Below are 20,466 nucleotides of genomic sequence, written 5' to 3' on the forward strand. Positions count from 1 at the left end.
CACTTGTAGATTAATAATTTTCATCATTTTGCCACTCTTTTTGGGCCTTACCTGACCGACGATTTTTCACTCTCATCCTTTCTTTGGTCAGAAATTTTCCCCGCTGACACCCAAGCAAAAATATAATTTTGGGAGACTGACAGAAAACACAATTATAACCAATAGTGTTTAACTATTAAACATAAACCCTCGGTTACATCAGAAATAAGTGAAAATTGACAGGGCAACAATAGGTATTCGATATATAGCCCTATCACAAAATTGACTATGCAAATAACATTGACATTCCTATCACTTGAGCAATATAGCAATTAGCGGATTATACATTATGCAATCAGGTACACATACCTGTACATCAGAAGCACAGCATTGTGAACTATGCGGGGTGAAAAAATCATCAGCATGAGGTCCAGATCCTGCATGTATTGCGGAAAAGGCAGGCAAACTTCATCGTCGTCCCTGATGTCCGGAGCGACAGTTTCTCGAAGAAGTCGAGTCCAGTTTACCTGTCGGAAGTCGACAAAATAAGTCATATAACGCAATATAGCAAAAAAAAAAAGAGCAGGTAACACCAGATAGCATATTACAAATAGAATAGTAATGTAATGGGGATGATGCACTATGAGCTTTTATTTCCCGTCTTATTCCTACTCGTAAGTCGTAACTATTTAGCTTTTTCAAGCATGCTCGTCAATCATCCTAACAGCTACCCATAAATTGACCGTTTGGAAGACTGGAATGGAAGCATGCATCGGAATTTAAGTATTATGACATTTTTAGAAGAAAACCAATCCATACAAAGAGACCATCACTTGCTACATAAATATAACAATAATAGCCAGGTCATTGGCGTGACCCCGTTTCCCCTCTGATACGTCAAGTAACTGATTGCCATCGATCACGCTACGAATTGTGACTTACGAGTAACAGCGACATATCTCCTGGTCGAACGCAATGGCATCGATGTTGCAATTTCAACAGCATACGTTACTTTGTTTGCAGCTACTTTGCATTTCGGGGCCGATTTATGAGGCATGTATATTAGCAGGGACCACCAAATTAGCTTTTAGTTCACCGAGGATGGCACTAATTCAAATCGATGGCTGCTCCATAAACATTGAGCAGCTTCCCAGACTTAGCCGATTCTTACATATAAATCCATAGGCAGAAATAATTGATAAAAGCTTTTTAGAAAACATTCTCATGGAAACCACCTTGTATTTTCTGTCAAGGTATCGTTCTACCGACATAAGGCCTCAGCTTTCATGAATATCAAGCACTAAAATAAAAATTGGTTTCACTCCCAAATAAATGGCTTGGCGTCCTGCAGGCATGCCATTTGATCTTACCGCTATGAACTCGCTGCTGAGCTGGTGCACGGTCAGCGAGTGCCGACACCGGAGCTGGCCGTTGATCTCCAGCTCGGCCCTCTCCCGGTGAGAAGGCATGATCTGACCGACAGAAAACAGCACCCAATTGAGGACGTCGATCAACATCGATATAGGAAAATTATACGACGGTGTTGTTTGTTATGAAGGTTTTGCTTAGGTTTTACTACCTGCGTGTATTTGTATGACTCTTTTACTCCTAATTCCTGATATGGTTATATCCTCGGGACAGTAATCTTATCTTGCGATATCGTTGGATGTCACAGAAAGATTATACATTTCCGGTATTTTACTCTCCCTACTAACATCTTTCAATCTGTTGACCTCAGAAGAAACGTATTAAAAGAGCCTCAAGTAGATCATTTGAACATGACAGCGAATGTGTTTTGTAAGTGATTTACTGCTCACCTCTGAGAAGTTGTACAAAAACTTTTGCACTTTGTACCAATCTGCTAGCATGTCTTCTTCCGAGTAAAACTCAGACCGGTTGCTTCTGACAATGTTCATGCCGAAGAAATCCATCGACTCGTTGATATGTTCTGAGGCAATGGCTCGCTGAAAAAAAAAAAAAAATAGAATGCGCGCGCTTACTCATAAAATTATACGTTATTCACCAATGGGGTAATAAGTCAAGCTATGCTTGGGTATGGGAGGGTATTAGGAATAAGAGTTGATTAATCAATAAAACAAGCCTGTACACATTGTACTTACTATACTGTTCCAATTCGGAACAGTGAGCTTCGGAGCTTCCGAAACTCCGAAGCATCATCATGCTAAGCAAAACAATGACAAGAAAACCAGTTACAAGCAATGCTACAATTTTCGTCATGCCATACCTTCAGGGCGTTGAAGAACCTGGCACTTGTGTACGGATGTTCTGGGCCTTCCTCGTGAGCGGGTCCATGCCCGGCGCCGTGGTCCTCTGTTTCAACCGACGCCGCCGACGTTGTCTCTACCCGTCGGCGCCGACGAAAGGAACTGGTCGGGCGGTAGGCCCGCCAGGGAGACCGCTGAAATACGAGAAAAAGTGCATTTGAAGTAGAAGTGCAAGCGGCGATGTTTTGTTGCGTTATAATGGAAAGGTCAGACAAATGACCCATTTTACCCATCATGTCACATTGGTCAATATCAGAAAGTTCCAAAGCAATAGTTGCATAGCATAGAGAGCAAAAATCTTGGCAATCTACTATCATAAATCTTAAAAAGTTCCACGCCGCCGCCGTCGGGGTTACTCCCTAAAAGGCTTATTACGGCGCCGTCGATTGACGCAGGAGGGTGAAATTTTCACGACTCGTGGGTCACGTCATTCAACAGGTAGTATTAAATTTTGGGCACGATGCGGCCGGGGGTGCGCCCGTGGCGCGTGCTCACGTGGTGTGCCATAGGGTTTACACTAGAATCGGCAACAGGCTATTGCTCGGGAACGGTAAGGGCTACGGGGGTGAAATTTTCGCTGTAAGTCGGACGCGTGCACTCAATTGTCGTATTAAATTTTCGAGGGTGTGGGTTCAGCGGTGTGCACGTGATGGGGCCGCGACCGGTGCCAAGCAGAGGGCACGTGCTTTAGGCTCAGTTGTTCGCTTAAAAAGCTGAGTGAAAAGCATCAGAGCCGGGAGGTCATTGACCTTTGACAACGAAGGCCGACACAAGACACCGCTCGCCAAGGGGATTCGCCAGTAAATACAATAAATTTGTTTTTGCAATATCTCAGCCGTTTTAGGGCCGATTTAGCTGAAACTTGGACTGTCGGTGGTAGTATAGGGTAGGGTAGGGTAGGGTAGGGTAGGGTAGTGTAGTGTAGGGGTAGGGTAGGGTAGGATGTAGGGTAGGGTAGGGTAGGGTAGGGTAGGGTAGGGTAGGGTAGGGTAAGGAAGGGTAGGCTAGGGTAGGGTAGGGTAGGGTAGGGTAGAGGATTGTAGGGTAGGGTAGGGGATTGTAGGGTAGGGTAGGGTAGGGTAGAGTAGGGTAGGGTAGGGTAGTGTAGGGGTAGGGGTAGGGTAGGGTAGGATAGTGTAAGGTTAGGGTAGGGTAGGGTAGGATAGGGTAGGGTAGGGGATTGTAGGGTAGGGTAGGGTAGGGTAGAGTAGGGTAGAGTAGGGTAGGGTAGGGGTAGGGTAGTGTAGGGGTAGGGTAGGGTAGTGTAAGGGTAGGGTAGGGTAGTGTAGGGGTAGGGTAGGGTAGGGTAGGGTAGGGTAGGGTAGGGTAGGGTAGGGTAGGGGATTGTAGGGTAGGGTAGGGTAGGGTAGGGTAGGGGATTGTAGGGTAGGGTAGGGTAGGTTAGGGTAGGGTAGGGTAGGGTAGGGTAGGGTAGGGTAGGGTAGTGTAGGGGTAGGGTAGGGTAGGGTAGGGTAGGGTAGGGTAGGGTAGGGTAGGGTAGTGTAGGGGTAGGGTAGGTTAGGGTAGGGTAGGGTAGTGACTGAGAAAAAAAAACTAGGGATAGGGTAGGGGTAGGGTAGGGGTAGGGTAGGGTAGGGGTAGGGTAGGGTAGTGTAGGGTAGGGTAGTGTAGGGTAGGGTAGGGTAGTGACTGAGAAAAAAAAACTAGGGATAGGGTAGGGGTAGGGTAGGGGTAGGGTAGGGTAGGGGTAGGGTAGGGTAGTGTAGGGTAGGGTAGTGTAGGGTAGGGTAGGGTAGTGTAGGGTAGGGTAGGGTAGTGTAGGTAGGGTAGGGTAGGGTAGGGTAGGGTAGGGGTAGGGTTAAGTTCAAAAAGGGCCTAACATACAAAACACTTTAACACCCCGCACCTATCACCAACCCTTACAGTTTAATTAAAAACAGCTACCCAAATCTATCCAAATAATACATCTAAAAATACAAGTAAATCACCCAAACTAATGCACCCGTAACATAACATAAATCAAAACATACAGTTATCACGTAAACCTGTACCTCTAGTCTACTATTTATAAATCCTAAAAAATCCGCGTCGGGGTTACTCCCTAAAAGGCTTATTAAGGCGCCGTCGATTGACGCAGGAGGGTGAAATTTTCACGACTCGTGGGTCACGTCATTCAACAGGTCGTATTAAATTTTGGGCACGATGTGGCCGGGGGTGCGCCCGTGGCGCGTGCTCATGTGCGCCATAGGGTTAGCATTAGAATCGACAAAAACAGGTCATTGCTCGGGAACGGTAAGGGCTACAGGGGTGAAATTTTCACACCAAGTCGAGCGCGTGCACTCATTTGTCGTATTAAATTTTCGAGGGTGTGGGTTCAGCGGTGTGCACGTGATGGGGCCGCGACCGGCGCCGAGCAGAGGGCACGTGCTTTAGGCTCAGTTGTTCGCTTAGAAAACTGAGTGAAAAGCATCAGAACCGACACAAGGCACCGCTCGCCAAGGGGATTCGCCAGTAAATACAATTAATTTGTTTTTGCAATATCTCAGCCGTTTCTGGGCCGATTTAGCTAAAACTTGGGACTGTCGGTGGTAGTGTAGTGTAGTGTAGGGTAGGGTAGGGTAGGGTAGGGTAGGGTAGGGTAGGGGATTGTAGGGTAGGGTTGGGTAGGGGATTGTAGGGTAGGGTAGGGTAGGGTAGGGTAGGGGATTGTAGGGTAGGGTTGGGTAGGGGATTGTAGGGTAGGGTAGGGTAGGGTAGGGGATTGTAGGGTAGGGTTGGGTAGGGGATTGTAGGGTAGGGTAGGGTAGGGTAGGGTAGGGTAGGGTAGGGTAGGGTAGGGTAGGGTAGAGTTAGGTAGGGTAGAGTAAGGTAGGGTAGGGTAGGGTAGGGTAGGGTAGGGTAGGGTAGGGTAGAGTAGGGTAAGGTAGGGTAGGGTAGGGTAGGGTAGGGTAGTGTAAGGGTAGGGTATGGTAGGGTAGGGTAGGGTAGGGTAGTGTAAGGGTAGGGTAGGGTATGGTAGGGTAGGGTAGGGTAGGGTAGGGTAGGGTAGGTTAGTGTAGGAGCAGGGTAGGGTAGGGTAGGGTAGGGTAGGAGTAGGGTATGGGTAGGGTAGGGTAGGGTAGGGTAGGGTAGGGTAGGGTAGTGTAAGGGTAGGGTAGTGAAAGGGTAGGGTAGGATAGGGTAGGGTAGGGTAGGGTAGGGTAGTGTAAAGGTAGGGTAGGGTAGGGTAGGGTAGGGTAGGGTAGGGTAGGGTAGGGTAGGAGTAGGGTAGGGTAGGGTAAGGGTAGGGTAAGGTAGGGTGGGGTAGGGTAGGGTAGGGTAGGGTAGGAGTAGGGTAGGGTAGGGTAGGTAGGGTAGGGTAGGGTAGGTAGGGTAGGGTAGGGTAGGGTAGGTAGGGTAGGGTAGGGTAGTGGTAAGGTAGGGTAGGGTAGGGTAGTGTAGTGTAGGGGTAGGGTAGGGTAGGGTAGGGTAGGGTAGGGTAGGGTAGGGTAGTGTAGGGGTAGGGTAGGGTAGGGTAGGGTAGGGTAGGGTAAGGTAGGGTAGGGTAGGGTTGCGTTCAGTAACATCTTAACTTACAAAGGGCTCGAACAACTTGCATGCATCACCATCATACTTTACAGTTCAATTAAAAGCAGTTACCCGCTTCTACAAAAATCATACCAATAAAAATGCAAGTTTCTACACCCAAACTAATGCATCCGTTAATCATACATATCAAAACATACAGTTATCGCGAAAACCTGTACCTCTAGTCTACTATTATAAATCTTAAAAAGTCCGCCGTCGGGGTTACGCTGACGGCGTGACGCCAAAAAACGGCTATTGCGGCGCCGTCGATTGACGCAGGATGGTGAAATTTTTACCACTCGTGGGTCACGTAATTCATCAGGTCGTATTAAATTTTGGGCATGATTCGGCCGGGGGTGCGCCCGTGGCGCGTGCTCATGTGCGCCATGGGGTAAGCATTAGAATCGCGACCGGCGCCGAGCAGAGGGCACGTGCTTTAGGCTCAGTTTCTTCGCTTGCAAACCTGAGCGAAATCAGAGCCGGGAGGTCGTTGACCTTTGGCAATGAATACCGACGCCGGGCACCGCTCGCCAAGGGGATTCGCCAGTAAATACAATTAATTTGTTTTTGCAATATCTCAGCCGTTTCTGGGCCGATTTAGCTGAAACTTGGACTGTCGGTGGTTATAGTGTAGTGTAGGGTAGGGTAGGGTAGGGTAGGGTAGGGTAGGGTAGGGTAGGGTAGGGTAGGGTAGGGTAGGGTAGTGTAGGGGTGGAGTAGGGTAGGGTAGGGGAAGGGTAGGGTAGGGCAGTGTAGGGGTAGGGTTAGGGTAGGGTAAGGTAGGGTAGGGTATGGTAGGGTAGGGTAGGGTAGGGTAGTGTAAGGGTAGGGTAGGGTAGGGTAGGGTAGGGTAGGGGTAGGGTAGGGTAGTGTGGTAGGTTAGGTTAGGGTAGTGTAGGGGTAGGGGTAGGGTAGTGTAGGGGTAGGGGTAGGGTAGGGTAGGGTAGGGTAGAGTAGGGTAGGGTATGGTAGGGTAGGGTAGTGTAGGGGTAGGGTAGGGTAGTGTAGGGGTAGGGTAGGGTAGTATAGGGGTAGGGGTAGGGTAGGGTAGGGTAGGGTAGTGTAAGGGTAGGGTAGGGTAGGGTAGGGTAAGGTAGGGTAGGGTAGGGTAGGGGTAGGGTAGGGTTGTGTAGGGGTAGGGTAGGGTAGGGTAGGGTAGGGTAGTGTAGGAGTAGGGTAGGGTAGAGTAGGGTAGGGTAGGGTAGGGTAGGGTAGGGTAGTGTAGGGTAGGGTAGGTTAGGGTAGGGTAGGGTAGGGTAGGTTAGGGTAGGGGTAGGGTAGGGTAGTGTAGGTTAGGGTAGTGTAGGGGTAGGGTAGTGTAGGGTAGGGTAGGGTTGAATTGAGTAACATCCTTACTTACAAAGGGCTCGAACAACTCGCATGCATCACCATCATAGTTTACAGTTCAGTTAAAAGCAGTTACCCAGTTCTACACAAATAATACCAATAAAAATGCAAGTTTCTACACCCAAACTAATGCATCTGTTAATCATACATATCAAAACTATACAGTTATCGCGTAAACCTGTACCTCTAGTCTATCTACTATTATAAATCTTAAAAAGTCCGCCGCCGCCGCCCACGCCGCCGTCGGGGTTACGCAGTCGGTGTTACTCCCAAAAACGCTTATTGCGGCGCCGTCGATTGACGCAGGAGGGTGAAATTTTCACGACTCGTGGGTCACGTAATTCAACAGGTCGTATTAAATTTTGGGCACGATGCGGCCAGGGGTGCACCCGTGGCGCGTGCTCATGTGCGACATAGGGTTAGCATTAGAATCGCGACCGGCGCCGAGCAGAGGGCACGTGCTTTAGGCTCAGTTGTTCGCTTAAAAAACTGAGTGAAAGCATCAGAGCCGGCAGGTCATTGACCTTTGACAACGAATACCGGCGCCGGGCACCGCTCGCCAAGGGGATTCGCCAGTAAATACAATTAATTTGCTTTTGCAATATCTCAGCCGTTTCTGGGATGATTTAGCTGAAACTTGGACTGTCGGTGGTAGTGTAGTTTAGGGTAGGGTAGGGTAGGTAGGGTAGTTGTAGGGTAGGGTGGGGTAGGGTAGGGTAGGGTAGGGTAGGGGTAGGGTAGGGTAGGGTAGGGTAGGGTAGGGTAGGGGATTGTAGGGTAGGGTAGGGTAGGGTAGGGTAGGGTAGGGTAGGGGATTGTAGGGTAGAGTAGGGTAGGATAGGGTAGGGTAGGGGATTGTAGGGTAGCGTAGGGTAGGGTAGAGTAGGGTAGGGTAGGGGTAGGGTAGGGTAGTGTAGGGGTAGGGTAGGGTAGTGTAGGGGTAGGGTAGGGTAGTGTAGGGGTAGGGTAGGGTAGTGTAGGGGTAGGGTAGGGTAGGGTAGGGTAGGGTAGGGGATTGTAGGGTAGGGTAGGGTAGGGTAGGGGATTGTAGGGTAGGGTAGGGTAGGGTAGGGTAGGGTAGTGTAGGGGTAGGGGTAGGGTAGGGTAGTGTAGGGTAGGTTAGGGTAGGGTAGGGGTAGGGTAGGGTAGGGTAGGGTAGGGTAGTGTAGGGGTAGAGTAGGGTAGGGTAGGGTAGTGTAGGGTAGGTTAGGGTAGGGTAGGGTAGTGTAGGGGTAGGGTAGGGTAGGGTATGGTAGGGTAGGGTAGAGTAGAGTAGGGTAGGGTAGGGTATAGGTAGGGTAGGGTAGGGTAGTGTAGGGTATGGTAGGGTAGGGTAGGGTAGGGTAGGGTAGGGGTAGGGTTAAGTTCAAAAAGGGCCTAACATACAAAACACTTGAACACCCCGCACCGCACCTATCACCAACCCTTACAGTTTAATTAAAAACAGCTACCCAAATCTATCCAAATAATACATCTAAAAATACAAGTCAATCACCCAAACTAATGCACCCGTAACATAACATAACTCAAAACATACAGTTATCGCGTAAACCTGTACCTCTAGTATTTATAAATCCTAAAAAGTCCGCCGCCGGTTACTCCCAAAAAGGCTTATTGCGGCGCCGTCGATTGACGCACCAGGGTGAAATTTTCACGACTCGTGGGTCACGTCATTCAACAGGTCGTATTAAATTTTGGGCACGATGCGGCCGGGGGTGCGTCCGTGGCGCGTGCTCATGTGCGCCATAGGGCTAGCATTAGAATCGGCAAAAACAGGTTATGGCTCGGGAACGGTAAGGGCTACGGGGGTGAAATTTTCACGCCAAGTCGATCGCGTGCACTCATTTGTCGTATTAAATTTTCGACGGTGTGGGTTCAGCGGTGTGCACGTGGTGGGGCCGCGGTCGGCGCCGAGCAAAACGCTCGTGCTTTAGGCTCAGTTGTTCGCTTAAAAACCTGAGTGAAAATAATCAGACAACGAAGGCCGACACAAGGCACCGCTCGCCAAGGGGATTCGCCAGTAATAAATACAATAAATTTGTTTTTGCAATATCTCAGCCGTTTCTGGGCCGATTTAGCTGAAACTTGGACTGTCGGTGGTAGTGTAGGGTAGTGTAGTGTAGGGTAGTGTAGGGGTAGGGGTAGGGTAGGGTAGGGTAGGGTAGGGTAGGGTAGGGTAGGGTAGGGGTAGGGTAGGGTATGGTAGGTTAGGGTAGGGTAGGGTAGGGTAGGGTAGGGTAGGGTAGGGTAGGGGTAGGGTAGGGTATGGTAGGTTAGGGTAGTGTAGTGTAGGGTAGGGTAGGGTAGGGTAGGGTAGGGTAGGGTAAGGTAGGGTAGGGTAGTAGGGTAGGGTAGGGTAGGGACTAGGGTAGGGTAGGGTAGGGTAGGGTAGGGTAGCGTAGGGTAGGGTAGAGTTAGGTAGGGTAGAATTAGGTAGGGTAGGGTATAGTAGGGTAGGTTAGGGTAGTAGGGTAGGGTATGGTAGGGTAGGGTAGGGTAGGGTAGAGTAGAGTAGGGTAGTAGGGTAGGGTAGGGTAGGGTAGGGTAGAGTAGGGTAGGGTAGTAAGGTAGGGTAGGGTAGAGTAGGGTAGTAGGGTAGGGTAGGGTGGGGTAGGGTAGGGTAGGGTAGTAGGGTAGGGTAGGGTAGGGTAGGGTAGGGGTATGGTAAAAGTAGGATAGGGTATGGATAGGGTAGGGGTAGGGTTGAGTTAAAAAGGGCCCAACATACAAAACACTTGAACACCCCGCAACTATCACCATCCCTTACAGTTCAATTAAAAACCGCTACCCAAATCTACCCAAATAATACAGCTAAAAATACAAGTCAATCACCCAAACTAATGCACCCGTAACATTATATAAATCAAAACATACAGTTATCGCGTAAACCTGTACCTCTAGTCTACTATTATAAATCTTAAAAAGTCCGCCCACGCCGCCCACGCCGCCGTCGGGGTTACGCAGTCGGTGTTACTCCCAAAAACGCTTATTGCGGCGCCGTCGATTGACGCAGGAGGGTGAAATTTTCACGACTCGTGGGTCACGTAATTCAACAGGTCGTATTAAATTTTGGGCACGATGCGGCCAGGGGTGCACCCGTGGCGCGTGCTCATGTGCGCCATAGGGTTAGCATTAGAATCGCGACCGGCGCCGAGCAGAGGGCACGTGCTTTAGGCTCAGTTGTTCGCTTAAAAAACTGAGTGAAAAGCATCAGAGCCGGCAGGTCGTTGACCTTTGACAACGAAGGCCGACACAGGGCACCGCTCGCCAAGGGGATTCGCCAGTAAATACAATTAATTTGTTTTTGCAATATCTCAGCCGTTTCTGGGCCGATTTAGCTGAAACTTGAACTGTCGGTGGCAGTGTAGGGTAGGGTAGGGTAGGGTATACGGTAGGGTAGGGTAGTGTAGGGTAGGAGTAGGGGTAGGGTAGGAGTAGGGTAGGGTAGGTTAGGGTAGGGTAGGGTAGGGTAGGGGTAGGGTAGGGTAGGGTAGGGGTAGGGTAGGGTATGGTAGGTTAGGGTAGTGTAGGGTAGGGTAGGATAGGGTAAGGGTAGGGTAGGGTAGGGTAGTGTAGGGTAGGGTAGGGTAGGGTAAGGTAGGGTAGGGTAGGGTAGTAGGGTAGGGTCGGGTAGGGTAGGGTAGTAGGGTAGGGTAGGGAAGGGTAGGGTAGGGTAGGGTAGGGTAGGGTAGGGTAGGGTAGGGAAGGGTAGGGTAGGGTAGGGTAGTGTAGGGTTAGGGTAGGGTAGTGTAGTGTAGGGTAGGGTAGGGTAAGGTAGGGTAGTGTAGGGGTATGGTAGGGTAGGGTAGGGTAGGGTAGGGTAGGGGTAGGGTAGGGTAGGGTAGGTTAGGGTTAGGGTAGGGTAGGGTAGGGGTAGGGTAGGGTAGTGTAGGGTAGGGTAGGGTAGGGTAGGGTAGGGTAGGGGTAGGGTTAAGTTCAAAAAGGGCCTAACATACAAAACACTTGAACATCCCGTACATATCACCAACCCTTACAGTTTAATTAAAAACAGCTACCCAAATCAATCCAAATAATACATCTAAAAATACAAGTCAATCACCCAAACTAATGCACCCGTAACATAACATAAATCAAAACATACAGTTATCGCGTAAACCTGTACCTCTAGTCTATATTATAAATCCTAAAAAGTCCGCCGCCCACGCCGTCGGGGTTACTCCCTAAAAGGCTTATTGCGGCGCCGTCGATTGACGCACAAGGGTGAAATTTTTACCAGTTGTGGGTCACGTAATAAAACAGGTCGTATTAAATTTTGGGCACGATGCGGCTAGGGGTGCGCCCGTGGCGCGTGCTCATGTGCGCCATAGGGCTAGCATTAGAATCGGCAAAAACAGGCTATTGCTCGGGAACGGTAAGGGCTACGGAGGTGAAATTTTCACGCCAAGTCGAGCCCGTGCATTCATTTGTCGTATTACATTTTCGAGGGTGTGGGTTCAGCGGTGTGCACGTGGTGGGGCCGCGACCGGCGCCGAACAGAGGGCACGTGCTTTAGGCTCAGTTGTTCGCTTAAAAACTGAGTCAAAAGCATCAGAGCCGGGAGGTCGTTGACCTTTGTCAACGAAGGCCGACACAAGGCACCGCTCGCCAAGGGGATTCGCCAGTAAAATACAATTAATTTGAGAGCACATTTTGATCGTAGAGCACATTTTGATCGCATGCACGGCATTGCATCACGAACGAAGACACATCACTAACTATCTTGCGGTACAACACCTTAAAAACGACCTCCCGACCCTTCTCGGAGACGACACAACATTGACAAACCTGGTACTTGATTTCGTCCTAACATCACCCTACTCAGAGCTACTTTAACGGCCTTGACTTTGAGTTAGCAGGCACCCGTCTCGCTACCACCAGGCTGACTTGTGATACGGGATGGCCGATGGGTCGAGTTTTTTCGCTGGTACCGAAACACAGAGCTTCGATGGCAGACGGGTTTTCTCCAGCCGCGGGAGCAGGCTTAGAGGCTCAGCGGCCCAGCGAGCTACACCAGCGGACCCCGGCCGCTGAACAGCGGCGGCGGCCGGGTTGAACGACCACAGACAACCGTCGGCCGCCAACTGCAGCAGCGACAAATTCCCTATCCTCCAAACCATTCCTTTCATCGTGACGCTTAAACATTCACAAACCCATTCCTCCCAGCGACCTATCCCCCACTCTTCAAACCATTCCTGTCATCCAACTCTCGTCGTAACCTTACCATTCACAAACTTCCTCCTTCCCTCCTTTCACAAACATCAATTTACCGGTAAGTTTCACTGTCATTTATGCGTCTTAACGTAAATTCATGGGTTTTTCCCCATATTCATGGCATAGTACATGGATATGGGTTTTCCCATGTTGTCTTGCTGTAAAAGTGGCCACCGGTCTTAGTTAGGACGGCCGGTTTGTTTTGCGCGGCGTAGTTAGGTCGCCGCCCTCCTCGCGAGGCCGGTAACGTAAATTAGGGCCACTAAAAAAAAAATAATTTGTTTTTGCAATATCTCAGCCGTTTCTGGGCCGATTTAGCTGAAACTTGGACTGTCGGTGGCAGTGTAGGGTAGGGTAGGGTAGGGTAGGGTAGGTAGGGTAGGGTAGGGGTAGGGTAGGGTAGGGTAGGGTAGTATAGTGTAGTGTAGTGTAGGGTAGGGTAGGGTAGGGTAGGGTAGGGTAGGGTAGGGTAGGGTAAGGTTAGGGTAGGGTAGGGTAGGGTAGTGTAAGGGTAGGGTAGGGTAGGGTAGGGTGGGGTAGTGTAGGGTAGGGTAGGGTAGGGTAGGGTAGGGTAGGATAGGTTAGGGTAGGGTAGGGTAAGGTTAGGGTAGGGTAGGGTAGGGTAGTGTAAGGGTAGGGTAGGGTAGGGTAGGGTGGGGTAGTGTAGGGTAGGGTAGGGTAGGGTAGGGTAGGGTAGTGTAAGGGTAGGGTAGGGTAGGGTAGGGTAGGGTAGTGTAGGGGTAGGGTAGGGTAGGGTATGGTAGTGTAGGTAGGGGTAGGGTAGGGTAGGGTATGGTAGTGTAGGTAGGGGTAGGGTAGGGTAGGGTAGTGTAGGGGTAGGGTAGGGTAGGGTAGTGTAGGGGTAGGGTAGGGTAGGGTAGGGTAGGGTAGGGTAGGGTAGGGTAGGGTAGGGTAGGGTAGGGTAGAGTTAGGTAGGGTAGTAGGTAGGTTAGGGTAGTAGGGTAGCGTAGGGTAGTAGGGTAGGGTAATAGGGTAGGGTAGGGTAGGGTAGTAGGGTAGGGTAGGGTAGGATAGGGTAGGGGTAGGGTAGGGGTAGGGTAGGGGTAGGGTTGAGTTCAAAAAGGGCCCAACATACAAAACACTTGAACACCCCGCAACTATCACCATCCCTTACAGTTTTAAAAACAGCTACCCAAATCTACCCAAACAATATATAGCTAAAATACAGGTCAATCACCCAAAACTAATGCACCCGTAACATAACATAAATCAAAACATACAGTTATCGCGTAAACCTGTACCTCTAGTTTTCTTAGATTGAGGTCTTGTCAAGTGACCTGATCTTATACGTTCCAAAGCTGAAATTTTTGCATATGTGGAAAACATGCATCCCGGGTGGACTAAAAACGGCGGCAGCTGAATCATTTTTATCCCTCTCATGCCCTGTTCGCAATCGATGGGTGTTTCCTCTCGCCCACATGCTCCATCGGGTCCGAGTCCGGCACGGAGATCTCCACCACCCGGCGACTGTGGTCGCGCGGGTCAACGGTGCGGTGCAGCTGGAACAGAGGACCTCCGCGCAGCCGGTGCAGTTGCTCCAGCAGCTCCGTCAGCTGCTGCGGCTGAGCCGCCCAGCTGGCGGTGCTCCTGAACCCACCCAGCACGTGCTCCAGAATGTGATCAGCTGCCGAGCGAAAGAGAAAGAAAATAGACGGTTGGCAGTTGGGCATGAGAAAAAAAATTAGAACAACAAGCAAAAGAGCGAAAAATCTGAAGTCATACAAAGGGCAGGCTTTAACAGATAGAGAAAGGGAGAAAGAGGTAGTGAGGGATCCGTTTCACAGCTCGCGAAACTCTGAAGGTAACGGTAAAGAATATCGACATTCAGCGGCTGCAGATCTGAAAATTGATGATGCGTGAAGACTGGATCTGTACTGACCTGCTGCTTCCAGGTCAGATCGTCTGGCTGGAAGATGTTCTTTGCACGAGACGAAAAAGTCCTTCGTGTGCTGGAATCCTTCAACTGTTTCTTCAGTTCGTGATGAAAGAAGCTCTGCAAAGCAAGTTTTTTTTCGGATAAGTCAAATGCACTTCGTAATAAGGTTACAAGTTTGCCGGTATGATTCAGTTTGGGCTATTTTAGTTCAAATATGCTATCCAGCTGTTGCAGAATATGGCACTCCCTCAGCAAAACGAGTAACTACTGTGTCGAAATAATGCCACATTTTTGTTCCTTCAGATAGGGGGAAAATATGAGTATCTCTTCCATTTTGTTGATATATGTGTCAAAGCATATAGCAATATAGCATACATATGTAGTAAGCGTATAGCTAGCTGTAGAATATACATATCAGCTATAGAAGGCTGATAATTTTCTAATGCGACGGATTCAATGACACAATGAGATGATAAAACTGTTTTCGATATAGGTAGCTAGCTTTTGGCTGAATAGAACATCTCTTCCATCGTTAATGGTTTGTCCAGCAGAACCTTTGGTGGATGTCTGACTACTCAATTATGATATATAATATAATGATCCTGGAATAAAACAGAAATAAGACTACTCGTATTTTACATATGGCGCTTCTTTGAGTGATACCAAGCAAGTGCTTGGTCCCACCTGTATCATACCCAACAAGCATGGCCGACTTAGCCAATCATACAGACCCACGTCATCCTTTTGTCGCCTGGGATCCTCTCTCATTAGTGGGACACTCCTTTGAGGTCGAGCTCAATGTATCTCAGTGTTTGTCGGCTGGTGACTAGAGATTGCAATCCCGGAACGTTTTGCCAATCCCGGGATCCCGAAAGTTTTTATTTCGGGATCCCGGGATCCCGGGATCCCGGTTTTGTCACCATAGGTCGTAAATGATTTCCTACTGACAGATTTTGCGTCTTTTAGCTTACCACAAACAAAGAGGCAACCAAAAGTCATCCTTAGCCCATGTCCATTGCATTAAAAACGATTGAATTTGTGAAGAAAGCGTTTCAATTTCACTAGCATTTATTCCCAACTGGCCTTGATAAACTGTGCATCGACCAGTGCGTTTACTGTCTCGCCATTGAGACAGGTTCCGACACCTATACGCCTCATTTACTCTGCGTCTACGATAGTTGGCATGACAGTTTTAAGCCATTGCTGGTAAGTCTGTCTATTGTAAAACTCGCGATCAGTGTAAGCCAAATTTGGCAGCTCCCTATTTCACAATATTTTCACGACGTCGCTTGGTCACTTCACCTCCTTCCGGTTCCGCTTTTATCACTAATTTCTCTCAGACTATGCTCCAAAGTCGCTTTGAGGGCAAAGTCACTGACAGGGAGAGCTCCACTCTGCCGTACTCAACGTCTGAATCAGTGAGCTCTGCCGTCACTTGCGTGACATCTATGTATGACATCTTTCTGCGACACGAGCTCAACGACTGCCTTGATGGCCTCTTTTCTTCAGGCCACGGACGGACAAGTCGGATCCGCTGAACGATCCGTGATCCTGATAAAGATGCTGCAGCACTGATGCTGCAATTTTTTGGCGTTCTGGTCCGGGGACCCTTTTTCGTACGTATTTAAGAGGCTTAACCACTGTGAGTGATCCCCAGGAGCTACCAACACGGTCGATTGTGGACGGCCGAGACAGGGTGCCAGCTTAATAGTTTCTCTGCTTTATGTCACGCAGTACTATGAGCAGTTTGAACATGACTGGTGCAGCGGCTGCATTCATTTTTTGGTGAAAAACATACTTTTTCGGGATCCCGGGATTGGCGAAATTTCGGGATCGGGATCGGGATTGAAATCCCGCCGGGATCCCGGGATCCCGATCCCGGGATTGCAATCTCTACTGGTGACATTGTCTGGCTCGGTTAGTGTCGCGGGCCGGACACACCACCGGGTATTGTGTCGCGGCCTCGTGTGAGCGCCACCGGTTGTGTCTGTGACCGGAGACATGTGTGTCCCGCCGGCCGGTCGTGGGATGCCAACGGCTGGGGACCGGGAGCATCAGGTCTGGTTCCTGCACAGCAGCGCCCGACTAATGCATTCTGAGTGCAGTGCCCGGTGGTGCCTTGATCGTAATTGAACGGGATGGCCGAGAGATCGTGTTTCGTTCTTCGATCTTGGAATGTTTTTCAGAGATCTCGTCTTGTAGAGACAGAAACATTGAATCTGTATTTGTGAGCACGTACCTATGTGTCATTTTTTTTAGATAAAGTGCCTTATATTAAAGGTATTTTTGATGTATGATGTCCTTCGGGCTCATATCACCCCAAACACAGAGTGGGTCATCGATGTGCCTTTTGGATTCCGAAGCTCTCCGCTGCACCGGTGCAAACATAAATACATATGTACCTACATACATGCAGATGCAATGCACCAACAGTCATGCAAAAACATTATGTGGTGCCCTTCTCATTTTAATGTAAATGCATTCATACGTCGAAGAGATCAGCAGCAATCTCACCCATGTCAGCAATGACGACTTTGCTTATACAGCCTTGAAAATAAGCAAACATGTTTAAAACCATATTTCCCGTCATCTGCCACCGGTAAAACACCCTATAACTTACGCGTCAGTTTCCAGTCTATCACTGCTTGCGGCTGGTCGATGTTGATGCTGTAGTCAGCCTCCGCGTCAGCCAGGCCCAGCTGGGACATTCGCTGCTGCCACCCGCCGCAGGCGTGCCGGAAGAAGTCGTCGCACGGAGACACGGTGGGATCCCGGGCGCGCTGCAAGTGTGCGGCCACTGACACGCAGCCCGGGGTCACGCAGAGGTCACCCTGAAACTGAAAGAGCATGGGTCACACTCGGGTCAGGTGGTCACAGCTGATATGATCAATGATCCTGTTTTGAAAACAATGTCGGGATGCTCGTTTGCCATTATTACTGCCATCTTTTATCGTGATCACTAAGTTGATCATAAAAGTTTGGAGGTATTTGTCAAGCACAAGATGAACGATCAAAAAGACGTTTAAAAGCCCGTAGTACCTGCAGTTATTTAACATGTCACGATAAAATACATTGCCAATATGCTTTCAGGGAACGATTATTGGCTTCCTTTGCTGCAGGATTAATCTGTAAGGCCATAATTGAGGGTACAGAAGGTTCTTTGCGACGAAAGTTCAATACAAATCAGCAATGTTATTGCCATATATTTGCCATAGCTGGACATTTTAATTATCGTTCATCTAACATCTTTCTTTGATTTATTCTTTCTTTGCATTATATGATTCATTAAACTCAACAAATGGTTCATACACTCAAGATCTGTATATGGCAATTTGGCTGATGGTCACGACATATGCAATTAGTCTCCACTGCTTTTCCTGACTCATACGCGCCCCAACCATCTCATCTCTCCGTCGAGCGTATATGGAATGGCCGCCAAATTCCGGGCCGAAACGACGCGTCGTTAGGCGCTGACGCTATCCGTCCTGCCCACTTGTCAACTGCGCGTCCGGGCCAACGCTGTCCCGGCTCTGTCGTCGCTCATGGCCTTGGCCTAACCGTTTCCATTTGATTTAGAGCCCGGTTCGGCGCACAGCGTCTCGACATTATGGCTTCGAAAGCCAACTAGAGGACCGCCGTCGACTGACATTTGCCGGTATAACTAGACGGGGTCCCGCCGAACGTGGGCCTAACTCGACAGGGTACGGTGGTTCCACGTTTGGATGTGACGCAGTGGGCTGACTTCTGGTTGCGTCAGTATGAATTTGGTGGCGGGAGCGCCGCTGTGTGACGGAGCGCCTCACTGAAGGTATTTCGTTTTCCAGTTTAGACTGGGTAGGTATGTTTGCCAAGTGTGATTGAAGCGAGGGTTGCACGTGGCACAAGCAGCGGGTCCTGCACTGACATTTAACGGTAGTTGGTTGAGGAATGACGGTTGAACCTTATGAAGTTAAATACGAGATGAATACATAATTCATCGGTTGGGTGAGTGAATGCATTTTCAGGCAGTTTCTATTGGGTGACTTGTGGGTTATGTGCATGAACCCAATGAACTATTCGAGCATTGGATTGAGAGAAAGCCATGTTTTAGGAACGGTCCGAAATGCCGACATCGCTGTGAGCGTTCCATCTCCTTAGTTCTCCGTTTGTTCTCGGCATAGTGAAATGTGATTGATGGTGACAGCTCATTTTCCCTGCATAAATTACCATCTGGATACGCATTGTCCGTTTGCAGCTCAGATCATCATTCATAAACATGCTTTTGGAAGCAGTTTTTTATGCACATGTCGGATACATAAAGGCCATATCAATGAGCCCAGCAACAAACAATGGTTGCCGGTGCGCTGAACTTTACTCAGATCTGGTGGCTCAGCGGTCATGATTGATTAAGGTGTTTTCGCCCGTCTGGGTTAAGTCCGTGGTATATCACTTCAACCCAAACAATGACGAAACATGCGCGGGCTCTGCGATCGAGAGCGGCTGTGCCAGACCGCCGACATTGCGGCATGTGTCCCTAAGGACCAGACAGTAAACTCATGATGACTTATCGCGGGACGGACTGCCCCCAAACAGTTTACCGTTCCGACATTGCAGACGGGAGCAATAGCGTCTCCGGCGCCAGACAGCTTCTGAACCAACGACCGACGACGGTATCTCGCCACACTCGGGGCCATTTCCTGTCATCGTAAATCGACCCAATTAAGCTTAAGCGAGCTGAAAAAAAATGTTCCGAGTATGCATTTAACACACATGAGTTTTGTTGGTTTTGGAACGAGAAAATAGAGCCTATATGCTGCGGGTGTTGCGGAGAATGATCGTTGGGTTCAGGTAGCCACTTTTCAGATCTTTTGGTTCACTGAAGCCAACAAAAGTCAGACTTTTTCACGCAATTAAACGAGACCATGGAAACACATGAGTATGAAAGCTTAAATATCTTTCGGGTAATCCGTATCCGAACAATCCTGGCCACAACGAGCCACAGCTCTATGTACTTTTAAAGTTAATACCAGAGTAGGTCGGCTTTATCACTCGTAAACTCAACATCGGCCTTGATAACCCTCGGAGCGGTCGAACATCGATTCGACCCCCTCACCCCAGTGGCGCCGGCACGGTTAGGGTCGCCATGGGCGGACACCATGGACCAGTGAAATAATCATTACCTACTGAAATAGCATATATTGAGAAGCGAATAATATTGCACTCAAAAAATTTCAATAGGTGACCTAAAATGAGTACTTAACAGGGAGAAGTGAGAACCATTGAATGACTGATGTATTTATAGATGGTACCGGTTCTTTGGATTCGTGGCTTACGAAATTCTAGGCTCAATATAATGCGACAACGGGGTAAATCTCACTCACTCTCAAGTCTGTAGCGCGGGTTAAAATGCTGAAAACTTATATCATGATACTGAAAAAAGATTATTGGTCGGAGATCTATTTGTAGCGTGACCTCATGACCACATCTATCACTAGCCTTTTCCATATCACTCTATCTTCTTCCCCGAGGCCATGCGTTGGCCAGGGGGCCAGCAGAACCATCCTGTGACATCACCTCATTGGCTCTCGTCCAATCACAGGCTCAGCCGAATCAGCTGAGCGGAGGTCGACTGGCGCCAGCAATTACTCCCCCATGTGGCAAGGGGCGTGGACGGTCGAACTCGCCCCCGGACTGACCCCATTGCCATATGCAATTATCAATTATACACCTGACTTAACGGCACGGTGGATGGTTGCTCCTGCCGTAATGGGGGGGGGGGAGGGGGGGGAGAGGAGAAAATTGCTCAGAAAGGGCAAAAGAGATTATCGAAGGAGTGAGGAGATGTATTAGCTAATAGCTATAAAAGAGATCAACATGTTTAGAAAACAGGATTATAAAGAGAGCAACAAAGCTGCATTTATCATGCCTTTTATTTTCATGCCTAATACAAACTGAGTGAATACAAATAGGCACGTAAGTTAGATCCAAAGTCATTATTCAGTTTTTTGCCGGACATTTGACACTTCAAAATATGAAAGAAAACTACTGTGTCGGCTGGCAACTCATTATATAACAACTGTATATAAATGCAGCGTCTGACGTCATGCATTCCTTATCATAACATCAGTGTTAACAAGTGACGCTATGAAGTCTCTTCTAAGCACATCTTGGATGAGAACTGCGCCACTCTGCTGGTTTACAGCAGCAATTTTGTCGCTCGGCGACTAACTTTAACAGCTA

The 20,466-nt window shown here is 48.9% G+C and overlaps 1 protein-coding gene across 1 annotated transcript in view; it reads right to left on the bottom strand.

Moving 5' to 3' along the window:
• Positions 1-20,466, bottom strand: part of LOC122364832 (endothelin-converting enzyme-like 1) — a 59,521-nt gene that overhangs the window by 6,288 nt on the left and 32,767 nt on the right. The window contains exons 2-8 of the mRNA XM_043335590.1: positions 16,868-17,084; positions 14,251-14,364; positions 13,790-13,995; positions 2,225-2,398; positions 1,797-1,943; positions 1,350-1,451; positions 349-506 (exon numbers count right to left, since the gene is read on the bottom strand). Of these exons, the coding sequence (XP_043191525.1) occupies positions 349-506; positions 1,350-1,451; positions 1,797-1,943; positions 2,225-2,398; positions 13,790-13,995; positions 14,251-14,364; positions 16,868-17,084 (1,118 nt within the window). The remainder of the gene's footprint in view (positions 1-348; positions 507-1,349; positions 1,452-1,796; positions 1,944-2,224; positions 2,399-13,789; positions 13,996-14,250; positions 14,365-16,867; positions 17,085-20,466) is intronic.

Source organism: Amphibalanus amphitrite, unplaced genomic scaffold (genome assembly GCF_019059575.1).
Source record: "Amphibalanus amphitrite isolate SeventyFive unplaced genomic scaffold, NRLGWU_Aamphi_draft 000702F_arrow, whole genome shotgun sequence".
Taxonomy (NCBI): domain Eukaryota; kingdom Metazoa; phylum Arthropoda; class Thecostraca; order Balanomorpha; family Balanidae; genus Amphibalanus; species Amphibalanus amphitrite.